The sequence below is a fragment of the Rhineura floridana genome, chromosome 16 (genome assembly GCF_030035675.1).
Source record: "Rhineura floridana isolate rRhiFlo1 chromosome 16, rRhiFlo1.hap2, whole genome shotgun sequence".
Taxonomy (NCBI): domain Eukaryota; kingdom Metazoa; phylum Chordata; class Lepidosauria; order Squamata; family Rhineuridae; genus Rhineura; species Rhineura floridana.
Genome location: NC_084495.1, coordinates 28,781,279 through 28,802,885, shown reverse-complemented (window position 1 = coordinate 28,802,885; position 21,607 = coordinate 28,781,279). Strand labels below are relative to the sequence as shown.

Genomic DNA, 21,607 nt, shown 5'->3' with positions numbered 1-21,607 from the left:
TCCTTTTTTTTTTTTTTTAGTTAGAAGTGGGGAACCTGTGGCCATCCAGGTAATGTTGAACTACAACTCCCATCATCCCTGGCCACTGTCTGCCTTAAGTCCTCTACATATACTGTACATCATAATCCTTACAACCAGGGGTAGACAGATCTGTCAATTTTGGTTCTCTTAGCATAAGGTGGCATACCAACATGGTTCTCCCCTTCCCAGTCTTCTACCTTACACGATTGTTGTGAGGATTTATTTATTTATTCAATTTATATACCGCCCCATAGCCGAAGCTCTCTGGGCGGTTCACAACAAGTAAAACATCTGATATACAATTAAAACCACATATCAAGGATGTTAGGGTTGCAAACCCTGGTCTCCCAGATCCCAGCCAGACACTCTAACCACTACACCACACTGGAGATCTTCTTCATTTTTTTTATTAGCTGCAGAATGTTGCCAGCTTCTGCTTACCGGAGATGAGGGAGCAGGGTTGCTTTTCCTTTTCCTCCCACAACCAGAAGAAATAGCTTCTTAAGCCATGATAGCAATAATATTTCATGTAAAGTATTTTCACACACAAAAAACCCCACATACACCCCAACATCCATGCTAATTACTGCTGTCTGGATGTATTTCAGACACCAGACAGTCAAATCCCATCTCTCAGCACTTCTGTGAGCTAAAACAGTCCAGAGGGTGCATTGTTGTTTTTGCAGCATTAGCTGTTCTGAGGCACGACTGCAATTAGGAAAGAGGAAATTCCTGGCATTCCAACCTCAGCGTTGGGATTTGTTTGTGCACTGGCATGAATGGTGGGACAATTCCTGCTTTTAACCTGTTGCTACAAGATGGCTGTGCTACCTTACCCGGGTTCTGCTGACAAATGGTGTATGCTGGAATCGAGGGTTGGGGCCCTGACATCGGTACTGGATTGGCTCGGCTTCAGTTTGCTCTCTCCCACCGGAGACGGCGGCTCTTTCGTTTTCTTCTTCTTGGCAAAGAAGTTCTTAAATGTCTGAAATTTGGATTTTTTCTTCCCTATGCAAGGGGGTAGGGGTGGGAGCAGAAAAAAAGAAGTGCCAGATCAAAGGAGTTAACAACACTGGCGTGAAGGGGGTGGTGGTATAATGATTGTGGGTTGCGTTCAACACAGCGCTAAGGCTACTGCTCCATCAGCGCAAGGATTTTTCTTTGCGCAAGAGTATGTTCTTCCCCTCTCCCCCCCTAAAATCTGTTCTGGGGGCTTCCCTCAACCCTTCAGAGCACATTTAGTGCAGGGTGAGGAGGGGGGGAAGTCGCCTTGCATTAGTGCTAATCCTTGCGCAAGTGCAAGAAGTGAGTTGACAGCCACCATGTGAGAAAACGAGCACAATATTCATCATTGTATTTTATTACTGTTTTGCTATTTTGTATTGGCTTCAAATATTTTATTTATTTAAATACTTACAACATGCACTTTTCACATAAGAAGATATAACTGGTCAGCGTACAACTTAAAAACACAATACTGCAATAATAACCACCAATAACGTGTCAACAAGCTGGTTTAAAAAAAAGTCTAATTGGAAGGGCCTCATTTCGTTATTTAAATATCTAATATTTAAATTAGGCATATGAGGCCTACAGCAAGCTGACTTACAACTTTTTGTTACAGTTTGGGTGTTTGACCTCTCAATTTTAGTGCTTTTATCTGTGCATTATTTTATATCATTTGATGTACCCCATCTCCTCCTCAAACTTCCCCATCCTGGGAAGGTCTGAAGGGAAATTCTAACCATGTTCCAGCTGTATATGCCAGCCTCTGCCCACTTGGTATCATCCAGATGTTTGAAACTACAACTCCCATAAGCCAAAGCCAGCACAGTCATTGTAGTCTAAAACATCAGAAAGGCACCAGGTTGCTGAAGGCAATGTTAAGAACCCTCCTTGTGATCGGGAACCCTGTATAATCAGGGTTCCTGATCTCAGAAAGGGTTCTAAGCATGCTTAGGCTTCATGCACACCAGTTGCTTCACAAGCAGGAAGACCATTTTGTCTGTAATTTAAAATGAACCTGCACACAGCTGTACCCATCTCCCAGCCCCACTGCTGATGTCAGCCCTTTAAGGACTGCCCACAGTAAAGTGTTGGGCCACTCAACTGCCTCAGCCTAACCTACAACAGAGTGTTTCCATTGGACACACCTCGGAGTGGCAACAGATTGATGACTGATTGATTCTGAAATCAGTGTTAAGCTGGCTTCAAGGGAAAACACATCCAATCTCAAATTTCCCAGATTTTGGAGTAAAAAGGGGCAGAATTTGACCAATATCATGTGGTCCCGGATTCACAAAACAGAAGTGGAGACACATTGAAACCAGTATAACTTCAAGTGTGTTTCTACCCTCAGTTGAACATTAGCTTAGCTTTCTAAGTGCTTAACTTGGAAATCCCTTTCAGAAGTAGAGGTGGCGATTGAGAGTTTACAGCCCCACTCTTTCTGTGTACTTTTTTTTTTTAACGTGAGTAGACAGGCCTAACTTCTGAATAGATCACTGGTCACACTTCAAGCCCCATTCTGGCCCTGGAAAGTAAGGAGATGACCTTTTCTGCAGGCTTCTTCCTTAATGCGCACTGCTGCTTCCTTGATCTAACATTCGTACCTTTTTGATGGCTGGTGGCTAGCTACTAGATAGCAGACATTTTAGTTTTTGCAGCTGGCTGCAAAGAAGGAGCTGTGACAAGGGGGTGGGCTGTTTGATTTTGGGAGAAACCGACACTCCTTGCAAAAGTAACCTCACATGTCTGGAGGGTGCTGGCCTGCTCCTCTCAGGTTTAACTTGGAAATTTGTACAATGCACAGATTTTAAACACACACAAAAATCCATCAATTGTTTCTAAGACAAGAGATTTCCCCTCCTATGCTACGTACATCTTGGATGCAAGGAAGTCATGACAGTACCAGAGGCTGGCTCAACACATATTCTATTATCTGGCTGAACAGAGGCAGCTGACATTTAAAAAACAAAAACAAAAGATCCACAAAGCTGGAGGCCTCCTTCGAAAACAAAAGCATCATTTCAGTAGGCATTTGTCTCATCCTCCCTGCCTCCATCTAATCATTTTGTCAACACTATTTTCTCTCCGTCTGTGCCAGCAAGTATGCAAGGGTAAGATGGTGCCACCATCAGCTGCTGAGTGGCTCAGACAGTGACTGCTCTGAGAAGGAAACAATGACTCCAGATTGCTACCTGCCCGATCTCTGCCTTGCTCTGTGAGAGACAGACGTCAGGCATAGCAGCCATACTTCACGTGACTTAAATCATGTACTTGGATGCAGACAGTGATGGAAGTATTGATCCTAGAGAGCAAGAGACAGGGGAAACTGGTAAAGTGATACCTTTTGCAGGATCTGCTTTCATTCATTGCTTTATGTACATGTTTTGGACTTATGAGTAGAGACATGAAGGCCCGGGGGGGGGGATGGGAAAATCTGGGGAGGGGGACCAGTTTTTTTCCTTCTTCTTTCAATTTTTTTTGGGGGGGAATGGAAAAATGGGGGGAATAAAAAAAGTTCTGTATGATATGTTCTGCGTATAGATTAAATAAATAGGGTGATAAAATACATCCCTGTCTCACACCCTTTTGCTGGGAAAAACAGAAGAGAGTAGAAAAAGAGGAAGACCAAACAAGTCTATGGTCCTAGATAATGGTCTGAAGGCGCATGAGGCCAGCACCCTGCTGAAGTTAAGAAGGGTCAGGTCGGGTAAGTGCCTGGATGGGAGACTGCCTGGGAACCATATGTAAGCCGCCTTGGGTTTCTATCATGAAAAGAAAGGCGGGATATAAATTAAATAAATAAATAAATAAACAAGAGATGGATTGACTCCATGAAGGAAGCCACAGACCTGAACGTACAAGATCTGAACACGGTGGTCCATGACAGATGCTACTGGAGGCTGCTGATTCATAGGCTCGCCGTAAGTCGAAATTGACTTGAAGGCACATAACAACAAAGCGGTGAGCATGTGAGGCATGGAGATACTGGCAAAACCCAGACTGGTTAAGGCTCACTCAGTCCCCTCATTAATGGGTTTTAGACAGCAAATTCAGACCCTGCTACTTTGGATAGCATTTGGGATAGCAGCCAGCCAGTCACTCTTCCATGTTGGCATTCAGGCCTCTCTTGCTGTTTGGAAGGATCTGCCTAGGACAGTCTTCCCCAACCTGGTGCCCTCCAGATGTTTCAAACTTATGAGCTGCAGCTGGCATGGCCAATAGTTAGGAATGATGGGAGCTGCAGTCCAAAACATCTGGAGGGCACCAGGCTGGTGGAGGCTGTTCAAGGAGAAGGAAGAGGAAAGGCGTCCTTTGCCTGAGATGTCAGCCGACACAGGAGAAAATGGTCAAGAGGAGAGTTTGGGATTGGTGGATATGCTGTTGGCCAGGTGTAAGCCTGAGTGGGGGACTGCAGCGAGTCAGACTGAGCCTTCAGGCTACTGACCCTTAGACAAGGACATCTTCAAAACAGCCATCATAAGTACTGTAAGTTTACTTACTTGAAAATTCTTCCCCTGTCTCTTCACTCTCAAATGGCTCTATGAGATCCACCGGTCCAGATGCCATGATGATACAGCTGCTGAAATTTCCAAGTAAAAAACACACACACATAACTGATTACATTAGATGCAAATACACTCTACGGTGTTAGCACTAGACTGGGATAATTTCATGGCTGGCAAAGAAGAAAAATACTGTCTGATTCCTACAGAACAGCTATGCACATACCAAACAGGAAAAAAGGGGGGTTTTCACAGATACATTTGCGCAGGAGCCAAACAGTCTTTTCCTCACTTTTCAATAACACCCCATTCTCAAGCCAAAACCAACAAACAGCTTTGCTTCTCAAGAGGACACGTCCCACTTTTCAGGAAGCTGTGATCAATGTTTGCTTTAGAGGAAAGAAGCCGTTAAGTGCCTAAGGTTTTCAATTTTTTTTTTTTTACTGGTAGCAAAAGAATCTCACAGATCTGACTCTATAAGCTGAGTTTTGCGTTTTCAGCCAGCGCTTCCTAGCTTGTGGGTTTCGGCCTAGAAGTGGGTCACTAAGCCAGTGAAAGTGGGCTGTGGGTTTTATCAGTAAACCTCACATAATTATTGCTTGGAATCCTTAACTGGCATGATGAATACCTCTTGGTTTTTGTTTTGTTGGTGTAATATAATGCTGTGTTGACCCTTGTAACCGAACATCGGAAAAGCTCTAGTTTTACATCAGGGGTGGGGAACCTTTTTCAGAGCAAGGACCTCATTCCCTTCTGGACAACCTTCTGAGGGCCACATGCCGGGGGAGTGGGGGCAGAGACAAAACTGGGCAGAGCAACAACTATAAATTTTACTTATCTACACTGGGATAGTTCCTACTAGGGATAGGCAAGAATTTCTATTCAGTTCACATTTGAAGCAGAATCTATTAAATTCGCACTTTCCAAAACAATGAGAACCAAACCATAGCCATCCTTTGAGATTCGTACTCACTGGAATTTTGTGGCACACTTCGACAACTAACGTTTACAAAGATGCGTATGTTAGAGGAAAGTGTGCATATATGAGCAAATATAACTTTATATGTTTGACGCATGAGGTGATGAAAAATAACTCGCAAAAATATGCACAGTCAAAACTGCCTACAAAAATGTGTTTATTAGGAGAAATTTGCACTAAAACGCTGAAGAATTTTCAGGAGGATCTTTTTTATAAAAAAACGCAAATTGCTGCAGAAATGTGGAAAAGTGAATTGAAGGCTGGAAAAATGAAAAACCTGAGAGAACTGAAATTTGCAGATCTTTCCATCCCTAGTTCCCTTCTATCCAGGCAAGCAAGAGTCAATATCATGGTTCAAAGACACACTCTAGCCAGGCAAAAACACTTGGAGTGCAAAAAGGGACGGGATCCGATGGCCAGTGCCGGTTTGAAAGCATTCCACCTACCTAACAGGCCGGTATCGATTCGACTTTGTTCTTTGTCCGCTAGCTATTTAATAAGAAATTCCTCTTTCCAAGCAACTCAGGGAATTGTAGCTCTGTGAGGGGAATAGGTGTCTCTTAACAACTCTCAGCACCCTTCACAAACTACACTTCCCAGGATCCTTTGGAGGAAGCCATGCCCATTTAAAGTGGCATGATACTGCTTTAAATGTATAGCACAAATGCAGCAAAACCATGCCGGTGGGCGAGGACCTCCAGCTGATGGATGGGAGCTCATCTCCATTGTGCCAAGCCTCACATACTCAGAAGGCAGCCAGGGGTCTCAAGACTCTCCAAGCGCAGCATCAGGGAGAGCCCCTGCCTTTGCCCTGTTCTTCTGAATTCAGCTTGGCTTCACAGAGAGGCCTCATGCTCCTTCAGGCAAAGGCTCTCCTTGATTTTGTGCTCTTGCGAGAGCAAAAGATATACTCACCTGTGGCAAGCTGGCTAGTGTATTTGCGGATCCTAGTCTTATTCCAACGATGGGGAACCCTTAAGATGTTGTTGGACTCTCATCTAAGGGTATTCCCTCATGTATGAGAAGAGAACATTCCCTCTTGTAGGAGTGTAATGGGGGAGTGCCTATCTAAAGATGGTACCTTTCATTTGCAGTTTTTATGAATATTATATTAAAAATAAATACGTTTTTCAAAAAAGTGTCGACCAATTAGTCCAGGGTGCATTTTTAATCGGTTAAAAGAATGTTTTAAAATTAATTAATCTAACCAATGAATCAGTTACAACTTGCAGACCAAGTTCCGCCCATACACTTTAAAGCACATCTTTGCAATAAGGGCCAGAAACTTGCTTTAAACATTACATACATGTGAAAGAGGAGATCTGAGGAAGCTGGATTCTGCACTTAAAATCCTAGACAGGGGTAGGAGACCTATGTCACTCCCTCCAGAAGTTGCTGGATTCCAACCCCCACCATCCCTGACTATTGGCCATGCTAGCTGGGGCTGATGGGAGTTGTAGCCCAAAACAGTTGGCAATACAAAGGTTCTTCATTCAAGTATTTTTGTAGAGGTGCGCTCTCATGAAACTGCAGCATATACCCATCCCAGATTATAGGTCCCATTCTGTACTGGGGTACAACTCAGATGCCAAGCTCTCCCTTAAATATCACAAATATAACAAGAGAATAATAGTCCTAAGGTAGTCTAGTTTAGCAACCAGGTAACCCTTAATAACAATAAAAAACATTCAGTTAGGATCATTACGAGGTCAGGTTGGCTCTTTTGCAAATAACCCTGGGACATCAAACCCAAGCCAGCTCTCTAGAAGCAGAACAAAAACCTAAACAGTCTCTACAAAGACACTTTATCTTGCAGGTGTGGCTTCAAATACAATGACACTTTCATTTATTATTTTTTATTATTATTATTAGAAAAGCCTGCATTGATAAGTGTGTGCAATTTCCTAGCCGTTTACATTCAACAGACTTATACTGTTGGAAGAATGTGTGTGCGCGCATGCTGCGCACAAGTAAAACAAAATCTAATAGAGAACAGCTGGTTTCGTGGGTTTCCCCCAGAAAAAAAGTAACTGGAGGAAATGCTTTTCATGCAATTACACAGGCTTAGAGAAGCCAAAGGGAACGAAAGACATGGCAAATCTCTTTGGCGACAGAAACGAAAATAAATGGCTCGGCGCACAGCAGTCAAGCCAAGAGAACAAACGAATCTTTGAGCCACAGATCCCGAATTTTGTATTGCACCGATTTCTCCCCAGCTATACGGCACCGTCTCTTCAACTGAAATCACTAGATAGGCATTAGGAAGCCAGGCATCATAAACAATTACACATCTTAAGATCCCGATCTCAATTTGCAGCATCTCCAGGTAGGGCTGAGAGAGAGAGAGAGAGAGAGAGACTGTTGCCTGAAAACTTGGACAACTGCTGCCAGGCCGCGTAGATAGACAATACTGAGTTAGTTGGACCAACAGTCTGTCTCGGTATAAAGCAGCTTCCCGTGTGCCTTTGTTATGTGCCTGCAACTCAATTTCGACTTATGGCGACCCTATGAATCAGCTGCCTCCAGTAGCATCTGTTGTAAACCACCCTGTTCAGATCTTGCAAATTGAGCTCTGTGGCTTCCTTTATGGAATCAATCCATCGCTTGTTTATTCATTTATTACATTTCTTTTCATGATAGACACCTAAGGCGGCTTACATATGGTTCCCAGGTGGTCTCCCATCCAGGCACTGACCAGTCCTGACCCTTCTTAGCTTCAGCAGGTGCTGGCCTCATGCACCTTCAGACCATAGCCTGGGACCATAGACTTGTTTGGTCTTCCTCTTTTTCTACTCCTTTTTCCCCAGCATTATTGTCTTTTCTAGTGAACCACACCTTCGCATTATGTGTCCAAAGTATGATAACCTCAGTTTGATCATTTTAGCTTCTAGCGATAGTCCCTATAATTTCAGGAATGCATCCCTGAAATGTCTTTCATTCCACCCACCTATTGCTCCCCTGCACAAAGCCACGCCGGAGCTTTCATCCAACTTGTTTCGTTTATTTTTAAGGTTAAAATCAACATAGGTTTTGCCCCCCTCCCAAGCAACTCTTCACCCCACCCCACCCCCGGCATTACATGGGGGTTATGGCATTGTGCTTCTGATGCCAGATCAGAGCACAAGTCTAAAAATGTTGGGTGTTTGTCTTTAAGTTGCCAGGAAAGGCTCTGAGGTTCTAAGCAAAAAAGTCAAATTATGTTTCAATTGGTAGGTTAAACACATAGCTCCAAGGGGAACAGGGAATGAGAGGCAGTTCAGGCATATTGAATTCCTCCCCACCCCCACCCCACCCCACCCCGCCCCACTGGCATACTTGATTCCAACTGGATTCAAGGCAGATGTCATTTCATGGTCCAGGAATTCCAAAGGGACTACACTCTTGACATGCGATTCCAGAAAGGTTGCTTTGCCACACACATTTGTTCCTAAGCCAAAATGAAATCTCCCCCCCTCACCCAAAACTAAACAGCCACCCATCCTTAAGACAGAGTGTCAAGGAAAGTCAGGCATTGTGGTTTCAGATGCTGCTTTGCCAACAAAGACGCTATGTGTGCTACACATTTAAAGTGGTATCATATCCCTTTAAACGGGAGCAGGGGCCGCATAACAACTCTTGGCACCTTTAACAAATTGCAGTTCCCAGGATTCTTTGGTTGAAGCCATGGTTGTTTAAAGGGGTACAATACTGCTTTAAACGTATAGCGCCAATGGCGCCAAGCTCTCTTCAGTCAATGTACTGGGGGGAAGGTGGAATTCAATTGCAATGTGCGCTGCACAAACATTGATGGGGGGGAGAAATATTTAGTGCATGCAGTTTGCATCTGTAGTGTAGGCATGCGCTAAATACTTCCCTCACCCATCAATGTGTGCGCAGCATACGTTGCAGTTAGATAGCCACCCCTAGTTCCAGGGAGGTTACAGAAGAACATAGGCACTTGGTACCCTCCAGATATTGTGGGCCCCAATTCCCATCAGCCCCAGCCAGCATGGCCAATGGTCAGGGATGATGGGAGTTGGAGTACAGCAACATCCAAAGAAAAGCAGGTTAGGGAAGGCTGTCTCATATTGAGCCAGGCCACTGGTCCATCTGGTAGCCCAGTGTCGCCTACTCTCGAGTGGCTCTCCCAGTGAAGGCTTTCCTATTATCTCCAACCTATCTCTGATAACTGGAGATGTCAGGAACTGAACCTGGACCTTCTGCATGAAATCACACACTCTACCATTGGGCTATGGAGCTATAGTTCTATGAGGAAGGCTAGGGATCTCTAACAGAGAAATCTCAGCAAACTACAATTCCCAGAATTCCTTGGGAGACACCAAGACCGTTCAGCTGGTATTAAACTGTTGAAGATTTGTAGTGTAGATATCGCCCTGACTCAGTGAACTCATGTTAACTTCAGTGAACTACCAAACTGTAACGCTATCACAGATCTGAACAAGTGACATGCACAATAGGCTTTCCGGAGATCTGTAAAGCAGAGCTCTACAACGGCTGGTCTTCTTACTCACCAGGGAGTCAGTGAAATATATAGTTAGTCCACTCCAGACAAAACTTTTGAACATCATCTGGCAACTTGAAAATGCAAGTCCAAAGAATGGTTTTTGAGGATCGTCACAAGGCAAACAGGAAGAAGATAATTTAATATAGCTTGACAAACATCACTTGTTATTATTTGGGGATGTTGTTGTCTGGCCTTCCTTTCAATCAGATGATGCTGTTTTTTGTTTGTCTTGAAAGGAATTTATGTTTGTAATTTAGTAAAAACATTTCCAGAGGGATAGATATGCTAGTTTCTTGCAGCAAAAACAATAGACTAACCAATCTGGAGGGACACAGGTTTCCCCATCTTTGGAGACACAGACTTTTTCGACACCTCCCTCTATCAAATGCAAAGAAAGTACAAATACTTGTGCGCTGTCACCACCCAGCAGTTTAAAGAGTGAAAGCAAGATAAAAGGACCACAAGTTGCTTTCTAGGTAAAATAATATAGTGGCATTGACCACACCTCCTTTTTCGCCATGCTTGTTTAGGCCAGTGGCTCCATATCAGAGGAGTAGTGGAATCCGTTCCGAGTCTTAGTTCAAACTTTTGCACTTTGGACAGCTCCTTGAAAGTTTAGACTAAAACCCACAGCAGATTCCTCTGTCCCACTGACATGGAGCCACCAGCTGCCACCGGTTTAGGCCGTCCAAAGTTTATGGAAGGAACAAAACGCACAGCATTGCACTCCCATTCTGAAAGACAACCCTGCTCTGTAGCATAATAAAAGACAATAATGGCCATTAGTGCTCCCCAACTTCCTATTTAATAACAGATGCAACAAAATGCCCCTGTAAGTCTTGTGATGGTGGATGAAAAGAATCCATCATTTCCCACCTGAAAAATGTGGCTCAGCTAGTTATAAGATACAGAAGAAAGTACTGAGGGATGGGAGAAGAGGATTATATATAATTGCAGCACATTGTTAGAGGTGCCCTTTCTCACTGAGCGGAAAGGTTTGCATGCCAAAGAGTCTGTGCATCAACACGCCGCATTTGCCTTTGAAAATTGGCGGTTTGGGCAAAGAATCAGCAAAGCTGGAAAAAATAATAATGCCATATTTGTAATGCAACACTACATATTTAATTTGTAAATATTAAACCATTACAGTAAATTAAATTAGACCAGTCAAAAATCTATTGCGCAACACCTCCCAAGTGCCCGACAGCCAGCTGGTTGTCAAGCTTTTGGGAATCGCAAAGTTCCCAAAGGAGCAAAGCACCAAACACAGGGTTGGCAAACCTGCTTTCTGCAGGGATCAGTTGTGCAATGGAGTTTCCCGCATGGAACTCGGTCACACAGCCTATCAAGCCACGCCTCTATCTGCCTCACACCAGATGCCACCAACAATGTCAGTATGGGGCAGCTGAGCAAGTTTTGTGGAAAACGGCCCCGCGGACCAAATTTGATCTGTGGGCTGGAGGTTCCCCACCCCTTGCATAAACAAGAGATAACTGCATTGAAGGAAGGGGGAAAGAGAGGCTGGAGAATGAAACAGCAATATGAAACACACAAATAAGAATGTAAGAAGAGCCCTGCTGGATCAGACCAAAGACCCATCTAGTCCAGCATCCTATTTTCACAGTGGCCAACCAGACACCCATGGGAAACCTGAAAGCAGGACCTGAGTGCAACAGTCTTCTCCCCGCTTGCGATTCCCCGCAACTGGTATTCAAAGACATACTGCCTCCAGTACTCACCACTTTTATGACTAATTTTACTGATGGACAAGTATGTATCAAAATCAACAGAATGCCATTTTTAAAACAAAACCACAAACATAACCTTATTTTGTTCCATTCTTTTTCTCTTTTGCAATTTGCTGCATGGATTCCACCCATAGAGCAACCACCAAAATGAATAAAAACCTATTTATTTTAAAAACAAGAAAATATTGTTTTGTAACACCACACACATTTTACAATAAAAATCCCTTCCTCCTTTCTGCAAGCACAACAGTCACATTATCAACACAACTTGAGTGTTATCAATCCAACTAGTTTCAAAGATCTTCACACCATAATATATTTTTCCTGCCTTCCATATCTGAATGCACAAACTACTGAACTCACCTGAAGGCATCTTCTCTCTCAAACTAATCATGCAGAGAGAAAAAATACTTCAGAAACAATAAAATAAGCGCTTTCATACTAAAAATCTGTTATAGTCCCACTATGCAATCCTTCTGATGTTTACTCAGAAGTAAGTTAAACTCTGTTCAATGGGGGCTTACTCCCAGGTGAGGACATTTATTCATAAGTAAGTCCCACTATGTCCAACCAGTCTGATCCACCCCAGGTCTGCAGCCTGAATTCTTATTATCCATTTCTATATCAAAAGTGGCACTTTCAGAATAGCAGGATGTTTCCTTTGGTGCTTCAGCCTTTGTCTATGAAAAAGCATGTTCTTTCTTAAACATCTAAGATCTAAATAATTCAAATTAAAACTGACAGATCCTGCCTGCAGGCTTACAGTCTAAAACTGATGGTAGAGGTTTCTGTGCTTGCATGCAATATGGTACAATTATTAAAGTTTTTTTTTTTAAAGGAAACCAAGCAGAGGTAGATGCTGAGTCTACCTTCCAGTATTTGCTGAAGTCTGCTCACTTTGAAAAAAATCTGGAGGCTGGAAGTGGGAAGCAAAGAACCATTCAAGTCACTTACTTGTTACTCTTCAAACAATTGTAGAACCCTGCCATGATTCCTCCTATGCAGCCAGGGTGTGCATATGTTTAATAGTTCCTCATATATGGACAAAGATACTTTCTTCCATCCGAGCTGAGTGCTCAGAATCCAGCTTGCCAGTTGCCCCGCCGTGATTACTAGCCAGATAAAGTTCCTGATCTGAAGGTTGTCCTTGTTCCATGCATGGGTATGAATTGTTAACTCTCCCTTTTCCTGTCTCTCTCCAGCTCTACAAAGCCACAACGTCTCAAGCCCAAAATCTCTTTTTATTTTTACATGGCTAATAAGGGACTCCTTTGGCTTTCAAAGAACACACTCACACCCATACAAAAGCGGGTGGGGCCACCCGCAAGCTGCAATCCTGTGGCAGAGTACATGCTTTGCATGCAGAAGGTTCTAAGTTCAACCCCCAGTAGCTCCAGGCAGGGCTGGGAAAGGCCCCTGGCTGCAGTCCTAGAGAACCCCTGGCAACTCCAGTGAAGGCTGGTCCATGAGGGCAAATGGGTCACTGCCCCACCAACCTCAGTCTATCCTCAGCCAGCCCCCACCTACCTGCCTGCCTGCCTGCCTTCTTACTTGCAACCAGCCCAGAGCATGACACTGCCTGCCAACTTCCTCCTTACTCTCAGTGTTGCCCCTTGCAGAACTCAGCAAGGAAGAGGATGGGGACAAAACCGCAGTTACTTGGCTCTGTCTGTCATTGGCTCTGGATCCACTTACTGATGGGCTCCCTGCCTCCCGCCCCACCAGTCCCAGTGGGCACTAGCCGCCACTGGACTATCCTCAGCTAGATGGACCAACGGTCTGGCTCAGTATAAAGACACTTCCTATAAGGCAAAGATGGGGAACCTATGGCCCTCTAGATGTTGTTGGTCTACGATTCCCACCTGTCCCAGCCTGCAGAGCCTAGGGATGATGGGAGCTGAAATCCAGCAACATCTGGAGGGCCACTGGTTCTCTATCGCTGCTATCTGAGTGTTTTTCTAAAATATATTATTGTTAAATGTTGGGGCAGAGAAAGCAATCGGAGGAAAAGAAACAGTGTCAAGAGGTTAACAGCTGCAGTGAAGAAGTTATTCATATAGCAATTTGGACTCTAGTAACTAAATTATACAGCAATGAACATCATTCATCTTGTACTGCACGGCCGATTATTGAGCTTTCTTACAAAAAAGGAAAAGAAATTCTCTAAGTGACACAATACTGCAGGCTATTCCCCTCTGCTAGTCTGCAACAGCAGGTTTAAAAAGGAGCATCCCTTACATCCATTTCTTTATTTGACAAGATTTTTATACTGCTTAATCAACAAACAAAAAACTCCAAGCGGATTATTATGTAAGGCAATATGCAATAGCCATTAAAAATGCCAATAAAGACATTAAAATAAATACTGAAAATAATTTAATTAAAACCAGTCTTTGCCCATCCGGTGCCCTCCAGACGTTTTGGACTACAACCCCCACCAGCTCCAGCAAGCACAGCTGTACTGGCTGGAGCCAATGGGACTTGTAGTCTAAAACATCTGGAGGGCACCAGGTTGGGGAAGGCTGATTAAAATGAATCTGCAAGAAAAGCACTGATATAGCTACTCTTCCAAGCTTAATAGCACAATCCTATGAGCTAGCCATAGCTCAGTGGTCGAGCATCTGCCTTGCATGCAGAAGGGCCCAGTTTCAATCCCCGGCATATCCAGTTAGGGCTGAGAGAGACAAGTCTGGAACTGCTTTTCCAGACCTCATTATGTGAGGCATGTCAAACCTTAGTAGCCACCAGTCATCAATGCTCAGTGAAGCAACATCTCCTAGCCTAGCCATCAGCAGCCACTGAACGAGCAGCTTCAGCTGGTTACAGAAACAGCAGCTTATATCATATATGCCCACTTGATCACTTCGATCTGCAGAAGTGGCCTTTTTACAAGTGCCTCATAATGTTCATCCCAGACTTCGAAGGAACCAATATTTTAATGTGGCAGTTTCAACGCTCTGGAACTCCCTGCCCATTGACATTAGGTGGGTGCCTTTGCTGTATCCTTTTCAGCACCTGCTAAAAACATTTATGTTTATGCAAGTCTACTCAGACCTGCAAAGTTGATATGTATTGCAATCTGTAATTTTAGCTTAGAATGTATACTTTTAACTCTTGATTTAAATTCATTTTGCTTTTTTTGTCAACTTGTTTTAAATGTTGATTTTTATTGACAACTGTGTATTTCATTGTCTTTGTAAACCACTCTTCTGGAGGTTTTCTTTCCAGTTAAGCAAATCTTGTTAAATCAATAAATCATCCAGCCTTTTAAGTAGATACCTTAACCCACTCTGTATTGTATTTATTTCTCAGATGTTTTAAGATTTTTTAAAAATGTTTTTAGTGTTTTATCACTATTGTTTGCCACCCTGGGCTCCCTTTGGGAGGAAGGGCGGAATATAAGTAAATAAATAAAGCGAATAAATAAAGTAAAAATAAATTGTTCAATAGCAAGTAATCAAGTGAAACAAAAAACAAACAAAAACAGATAATATCTCCGCTTGATGCTGTTTTGATGACAATGTTAATTGTCTTGGAGAAACAAAAGGCATGGCTGTGCCTTACTGGGACTGCTCCTTCTTCACATCTGTCCTAGGAAGTAACACTTTGTGCAGATACCAAGCCAAAGCAGTCACTGCAGACACAGAACTATCAGGCACATTGTCTTATTACATCTGGAAGCTGAGCGACAATTCTAAGTTGGCAACCTGCCCAGCCGCAGCTCATTTTAGGGGTGGGAGATATGTATAACATCAGCACAGAGGAGCACTGTCGAAGAACAGCTGTCAAGGCAAGCATGAGAAGGAAAAGCCTTACAAGTAGTTGCTTTTGTGCTGTACAAGTCCACAGAGAAGAAGACAGGCAAGCTCAGACAAAGCCCAGGTTTATCAAAATGAGGTTAAGGAAGATTGCTGCTAACAAGAGGAACACCTGGTCTGTAAGCTGAACGCAGATCTGCGCACGTCAGCAACATGCAAGAATTTGTGCGTGGTTAGTTGCCTTCTTACAAGATTGACCTAGAGTGCAAGATGATAGAAATGATCAGAGCTGCCGGATTTATTTATTTTATACTTGTATACGGCCCCATAGCTGAAGCTCTCTGGGCGGTTTACAGTAACCAAAAACAAATACAATTTAAAATACATCTTTTTAAAAAAAACAATTTAATAATTTTATGTTTTGAAATTTTTTGAAATTGTTTTGAATTTTGAAAACATTTTGAAAATGTTTTGAAACGTTATGTTTTGAAGTTAGGGTAAGCAGCTAGGTAGAGATGTTCTGGGGCAGCAGCATCTTTGAAGTTGCGCACAGGTACCCAGGTGCAAAATATGAGGGACGGAGGAGGAATTTGTTAGGTCTGATTTTTGCAGCAGACCAACCTGATTTGACTTTCCTGAACTTGCTTGTGGATCGAAGAGCAACTATCAGGAGGATGACACACTTTTCCAGATTTTGCCGTGTTGTTTTGGTCCCAAAAAGTACAGACAAATATAAGCATTTTAAGATTTAAAAATGCATACAAAATGCATATGGGGGGATGCATTAAAAAGAATCAAAACCCAAAATGTGTATTTTATAAGAAGAGCACACACAACGTGCATACATGATTTACATGTGGATTTGTTGTGTGTTCTTTACAAATTCCTGCGCAAAAAAAAAAAAAGACAAAACAGACCTAGGATTGAGTACCAGAGAAAATGACATGGAACAGACTGAGGTTGGTCCATTCATCACTACAAAATACAGGCTCTAGCACAGCTTACTGGATAAGGCTGGAACTAGACTCATGGAGGACACAGAGCTCCCAACTGAAAATGCCATCCTCATATCTAGTTCTCCCCACATCACCCTAACACAGCCTTCCTCAACCTGGTACCCTCAAGACATTTTGGACATCAGTTCACATTGCTCCTGGCTAATGACCATGCTGACCGAGACGGATGGGACTCATCGTCAAAAACATCTATAGGGTTTGCCTCTTGTTTTTAAATTTTGTTAGCAGCTTTCCAGGGGAATAGTGGGACACAAATTCTTTTACAAATAAATATAAATATGAAGATCTGCACTGGATTACAGGTATTTAGGAGACGGAGCTGTAGGCAAGCGATATGGATGCTTAGTATAGTCTACTGAGTCTTCTTTGCTGTGCAGAATTTTCGAGACAGATATTAAAAGTAGCTGGCCAGGGCAGTAAACAGGCCAAGAAAAAAAATGCAAGTTGTTCCAAAGTAGAGTAAGGAACTCTATAGGAAGCTGCCTTGTACAAAGTCAGATCATTGGTCTATGGCAGCCTTTCCCAACCAGTGTGCCTCCAGATGTTGTTGGACCACAACTCCCATCTTTCCTGACCATTGGCAATGCTGGCTGAGGCTGATGGGAGTTGTGGTCCAACAACATCTGGAGGCACACTGGTTGAAAAAGGCTGGTCTATGGTCTGAAGGCACATAAGGCCAGCTCCCTGCTGAAGCTAAGCAGCGTCAGGTCTGGTCAGTGCCTGGATGGGAGACCGCCTGGGAACCATATGTAAGCCGACTTGGGTTTCTATCATGGAAAGAAAGGAGGGTTATAAATAACAATAAATAATCATCATTGGTCCATCTAGCTCAGTACAGACAGGTGTCCTTCCCAGTCCTGCCTGGTGATGCTGAGGACTGAACCTGGAACCTTTTGCATGCAAAGCCAGTGCCCTACCCTCGAGCTACAGCCGTCCTTATTTGTTTGTTTGACCTCCTTTTGAAAGCGCACCTTTTGCCCTGAAAAATGTTGGCAGGGGAACATTTTGAGAAATCAAGAGATATACCTGTATGCGAGAATGCAGCCTTGGAAAGAAGAGACTCTCAGCTCTGATTGATTTGCTTTTGCAGCATCACTTGATGCCCACATTATGTAACTAACCATTTGGTGTCTAACCACATGGCCAAAGAGCAGCCATACTAGAAAGACAAAGATTAACAACACTCCTGCGGAAGGAGGTGGAGGAAAAGGCAGAAGATCAGGCCTACTGAACTGGTGGTGTGTTTTCTCCCAGTTAAACCATGTATTCGATTATATTACACAGATTTATGACAGAGGTTAAACATTCGGCAGCAAATAATTGGAGATGTGCATGTAGCCACACAGAAATAGCCTTTATAATGCCATTCCAATAAGTTAATTGGGGTGGGGTGAAGGAACCTACTACCATAAACAGGACCCACCCTACTCCTGTAACTGTGATTTGTTTTAAACTCTTTCTAACATTGACTTTTCAATTGTTGTAACCTGCCCTTATGGTGAAAGCCAGGTAGAACTCAAAATCACTAACTAACTAAATAATAACCATAGCCAATACTACAACAGATCTCCACTCTCATCCCTCCTGCTAAAATATATCCAGCAACAGGTACACAAACCACAAGTGTCTGCTTTTAAACATTATACAAGAAGGTTTCGGCAGGAAAAAAAAAATAGGAGGCCGCTAGTGAATATGGTGCAACTGGAGTACTAAGGATTTGCAATTAGAAATCTATGCATTGGCTCAAATTGTGCTTATAAATTAAGGACCCCCCCCACTCCCACCCCAAGGGCAATCAAATCCATGCACATATGAAAGAGAGAGAGAGAGAGAGAGAGAGAGAGAGAGAGAGAGAGAGAGAGAGAGAGAGAGAGAGAGAGCATATGGTGGAAAGCGTGGATGCATAACTGGCCGGCTTTGCTAATCCCTTCGCCTCCCTATATTCTTAAACTAGACAGATGGAGCCTTTTGACATCTTGAGTACTGACATCCCCGTGCTGCATCAGTCAGGAGCTCATGAGAAAGCACTCCTTCATTCTAAAGGGTTGGTCAGCACTCAGCAGATCTCTCAAAGGGCCACTTTGAAAGCGAGAACCAAGGAAACAATCCCTGCCCCCCCCAAAAAAAATCCCACTTGCCAAAATAGCCCCCAACCCCCACCCAATCTGTACCCTTCCTTTGACCTTAAATTGGCAGCTTTGGGGAGAGGGCCGTTGGTATCTCTCAGGGGGCCCTCCAACTTTCCGCTCCTGCTCTAATGCAGGCTTTGCCAACCTGGTGAAGAACCTCCAGCTCTTTTGGACCACAACTACAGCTGAGGCTGGTGGAAGTTGTAGTCCAAAAGAGCTGAAGGGCACCAGGTTGGCAATGGGATCAGATCTCCCTTTATTTTCAAGGGATGGTGTTGCACACACATATGCAGACATACAAGTTACAAATGCAATTTCAGGAGTGTTTTAGAATGCCAAACCTCCAGGTTTGATCAAAATACTCCCCTATTCACCCTTCCAATATACCCTTCTTATTCCATTCAACATTAAATAAATAAGTGTGGTGTAATGGTTAGAGTGTTGGACTATGACTTGGGAGACAAGTGTTTGAGTCCGTGCCCAGCCACAAAGCTCAGTGGGTGACCTTGGGCCAGTCACTGTCTCATACCCTAACCTACCTCATAGGGTTGTTGTGAGGATAAAATCGGGAAGGGAGAACCATGTATGCCCCTTTGAGCTCCTTGGAGGAAAGGTGGTATATAAATGTAATAAATAAATAAATAAATTTAAAGCAAGGAGGGAGAATGTCTGGCCCGCCAGAAGTTGTTGGGACTCCAACTCCCATCAGCCTCAGCCAACATGGCCAACAGTTAGGAATTATATGGGATTGTAGTCCAGCAACATCTGGAGGGCCACAGCTTTCCTGGTGGCCCTGGATGAGTTCTTACATAAACACTCAAAGAACATGAAACAGACGATTACACACGCCCGAATCAAAGTTGCAATACAGACACACGCAAAATTAAACGTTCTGCACAGATTCACCAGGGTCCAGCAAGCCCTGGAGTACCTGAAGGAGAAAAGAAAAGGGGCCTCGGGCGCATGTACTGAGTGCATTTCCCTCTCTCCTAAGCAAGCCAGCAACGCAGACGACCTCAACGTTTCCAGGGCCTAGAGGAGCAGGGTGTCTAGATCCAGGCAGGATTGGGCCCCAACCTTTCCTTATTTAGACATTTGACATGCTCACTCGCTCACTCACCCCACCCATTCCACGGGCGCTTGCAACAGCATCCCGCCCTGAGCAAGGAGGGCGACGCGGCGTGGGAAGGCAGAGAAAGCCGGGGGGCGGGGGGGGCGGCGGCAGAGTTGAGTCCCGTGGCACCATCAGTAACCCTCCCTCATCTTTTGGGGGGGAACATAAAAGGGGGCGCTTCTCCCAGGCTCGCCAGGACCTGATCTTGGCCGGCTCTGCAGCCAGGCACCTTCCAGCTGAGCCGGACCCATCGCTCCAAATTCCCCCCTGAGCATGTGAAACAGCTGGGGGGGGGTCCGCCCTGGGTTCCTTCCCTCTCTGCCCCGACGTCACTTACGTCCCGCGGGTCTCCAGGTGCCTTCAGCCCTCCCTCGGTGCCTCCAGCGGCTCTCCGAGCTCCTCCCTTTCTCCCGGCCGGCCAGACAGTTGCCGCCCACGGGCCTCTCCAGCCGCCGAGCGGGCGGAGCTGCGACTAGGCGCCTAGAACCAGCCAGCCAGCCACTCCTTCTCCTCCTCCACCTCCGATGTGTTCTCCAATCAGCTTGAATTCTCTCTCTCCCTCCCCGAACCCACGCTCAGCTCTGAAACGTGGGCGAGAGGGCCCTCGAGCATGTGCAGAGTGCTTTTCTTTATCCGAAGAGCTGTGTAGACGTTTCGGGTCGGGAAGCGCGAGGAGACGCGCCCGGATCATAAAACTAAACCAAAAAAAAAAAAAAATCAGGAAAAGAAAAAAGGTGGGGGAATCTGGAAAGCTAACAGACAGCGAATGCTCGAATTACCCGGTGGGGGTGAAAGGAGCAAGCCACTTAAGCAGTTGCGACGACTTTCCGCAGCAGGTGGTTTTAGAAAGGGTTTTTGGAGGCGGGGAGGGGGGATTTGACAGAAAATTGGAGAAGGTCAAGGACTGAGGCGTCTGGATTTCAGGAAATCAGGGATGGGGGACAGTGACCTTCCAGATGTTGTTGGATTCCAAACCCCATCAGCCCCAGCCAACCTGGCCAGTGGTGGTCAGGGATGATGGGAGTTGCCCTGTGGTCCAGGGCCACCACTGGTCGGTGACCTTCATTCAGGTGGTCTGCAACCTGGCTGTGAGTTTGTGGTTGAAGACAGGAGAGGAGGCTTCCATTGCATTAAATATTCATTCTGATTTTTGACTGTATTTTAATGCTTTTTTGTTTCTTACATTGTATTTTACTGTATTACCACATAATGCAATAAAATGCAACATCTAATAAAAGGAGCAATTAAAAACCACGCAGCGTCTAGGACAGCGCATTACAGTTCCTTCGGCAGACTGAAAAATCACAAAGTCGTCCACCAAGACCCTCCGCAGTTTTCAAGTGGTCTGGGGGGGCAAAGGTTTGGGAACCCCTGGGTTAGAGCCCGCCTCATCACAGGTGTGTAGCCAGCCTAAATGTTCAGTGGGGGAGGCACCCAAAAAAGTAAGGAGAGCAGAAACATTTTTTCTGTAATAAATTTAATTGTTTTTTGTAAAAAAACAAAAGGTGGGGCAGAAAGATGTTAATGGGGGCATGGCCTTTACCGCCCTGCTACAGGCCTGCCTCATAATATGCCTGAAGTGTTAGCCTTGGTTGGCAGATGTTCTCCCTGTTTCCACAATGGTGCAAGAACACTGCCCTTTGAGAAACCCGCTCTCTCTTTCTTGCTTTATTTACAGATATACAAGTAGAGCGGAGGTGGGGAACTGATGGCCTTCCAGATATTGCTGGACTCTCAGTTCCCATTATGCTTCACCATTAGTTATGCTGGCTGGGGCTGATGGGAGTTGTAATCCGAACTATATGGAGGGCACCAGGCTGGCAAAGA

General features: G+C 44.4%; 1 protein-coding gene across 4 annotated transcripts in view; it reads right to left on the bottom strand.

The window, feature by feature from the left end:
• KIAA1210 (KIAA1210 ortholog) overlaps positions 1–20,425 on the bottom strand; it is a 35,145-nt gene extending 14,720 nt beyond the window's left edge. The window contains exons 1-3 of one of the 4 annotated variants that reach the window (XM_061598858.1): positions 20,118–20,425; positions 4,530–4,606; positions 858–1,029 (exon numbers count right to left, since the gene is read on the bottom strand). In XM_061598858.1, coding sequence (XP_061454842.1) covers positions 858–1,029; positions 4,530–4,596 — 239 coding nt within the window. In that variant the 5' untranslated portion in view covers positions 4,597–4,606; positions 20,118–20,425. Of the gene's footprint in view, positions 1–857; positions 1,030–4,529; positions 4,610–12,717; positions 12,828–19,786; positions 19,866–20,117 lie in introns of those variants that run through there. The other 3 variants (XM_061598857.1, XM_061598856.1, XM_061598854.1) reach the window with 3 other exon arrangements.
• Positions 20,426–21,607: the final 1,182 nt, after the last annotated feature.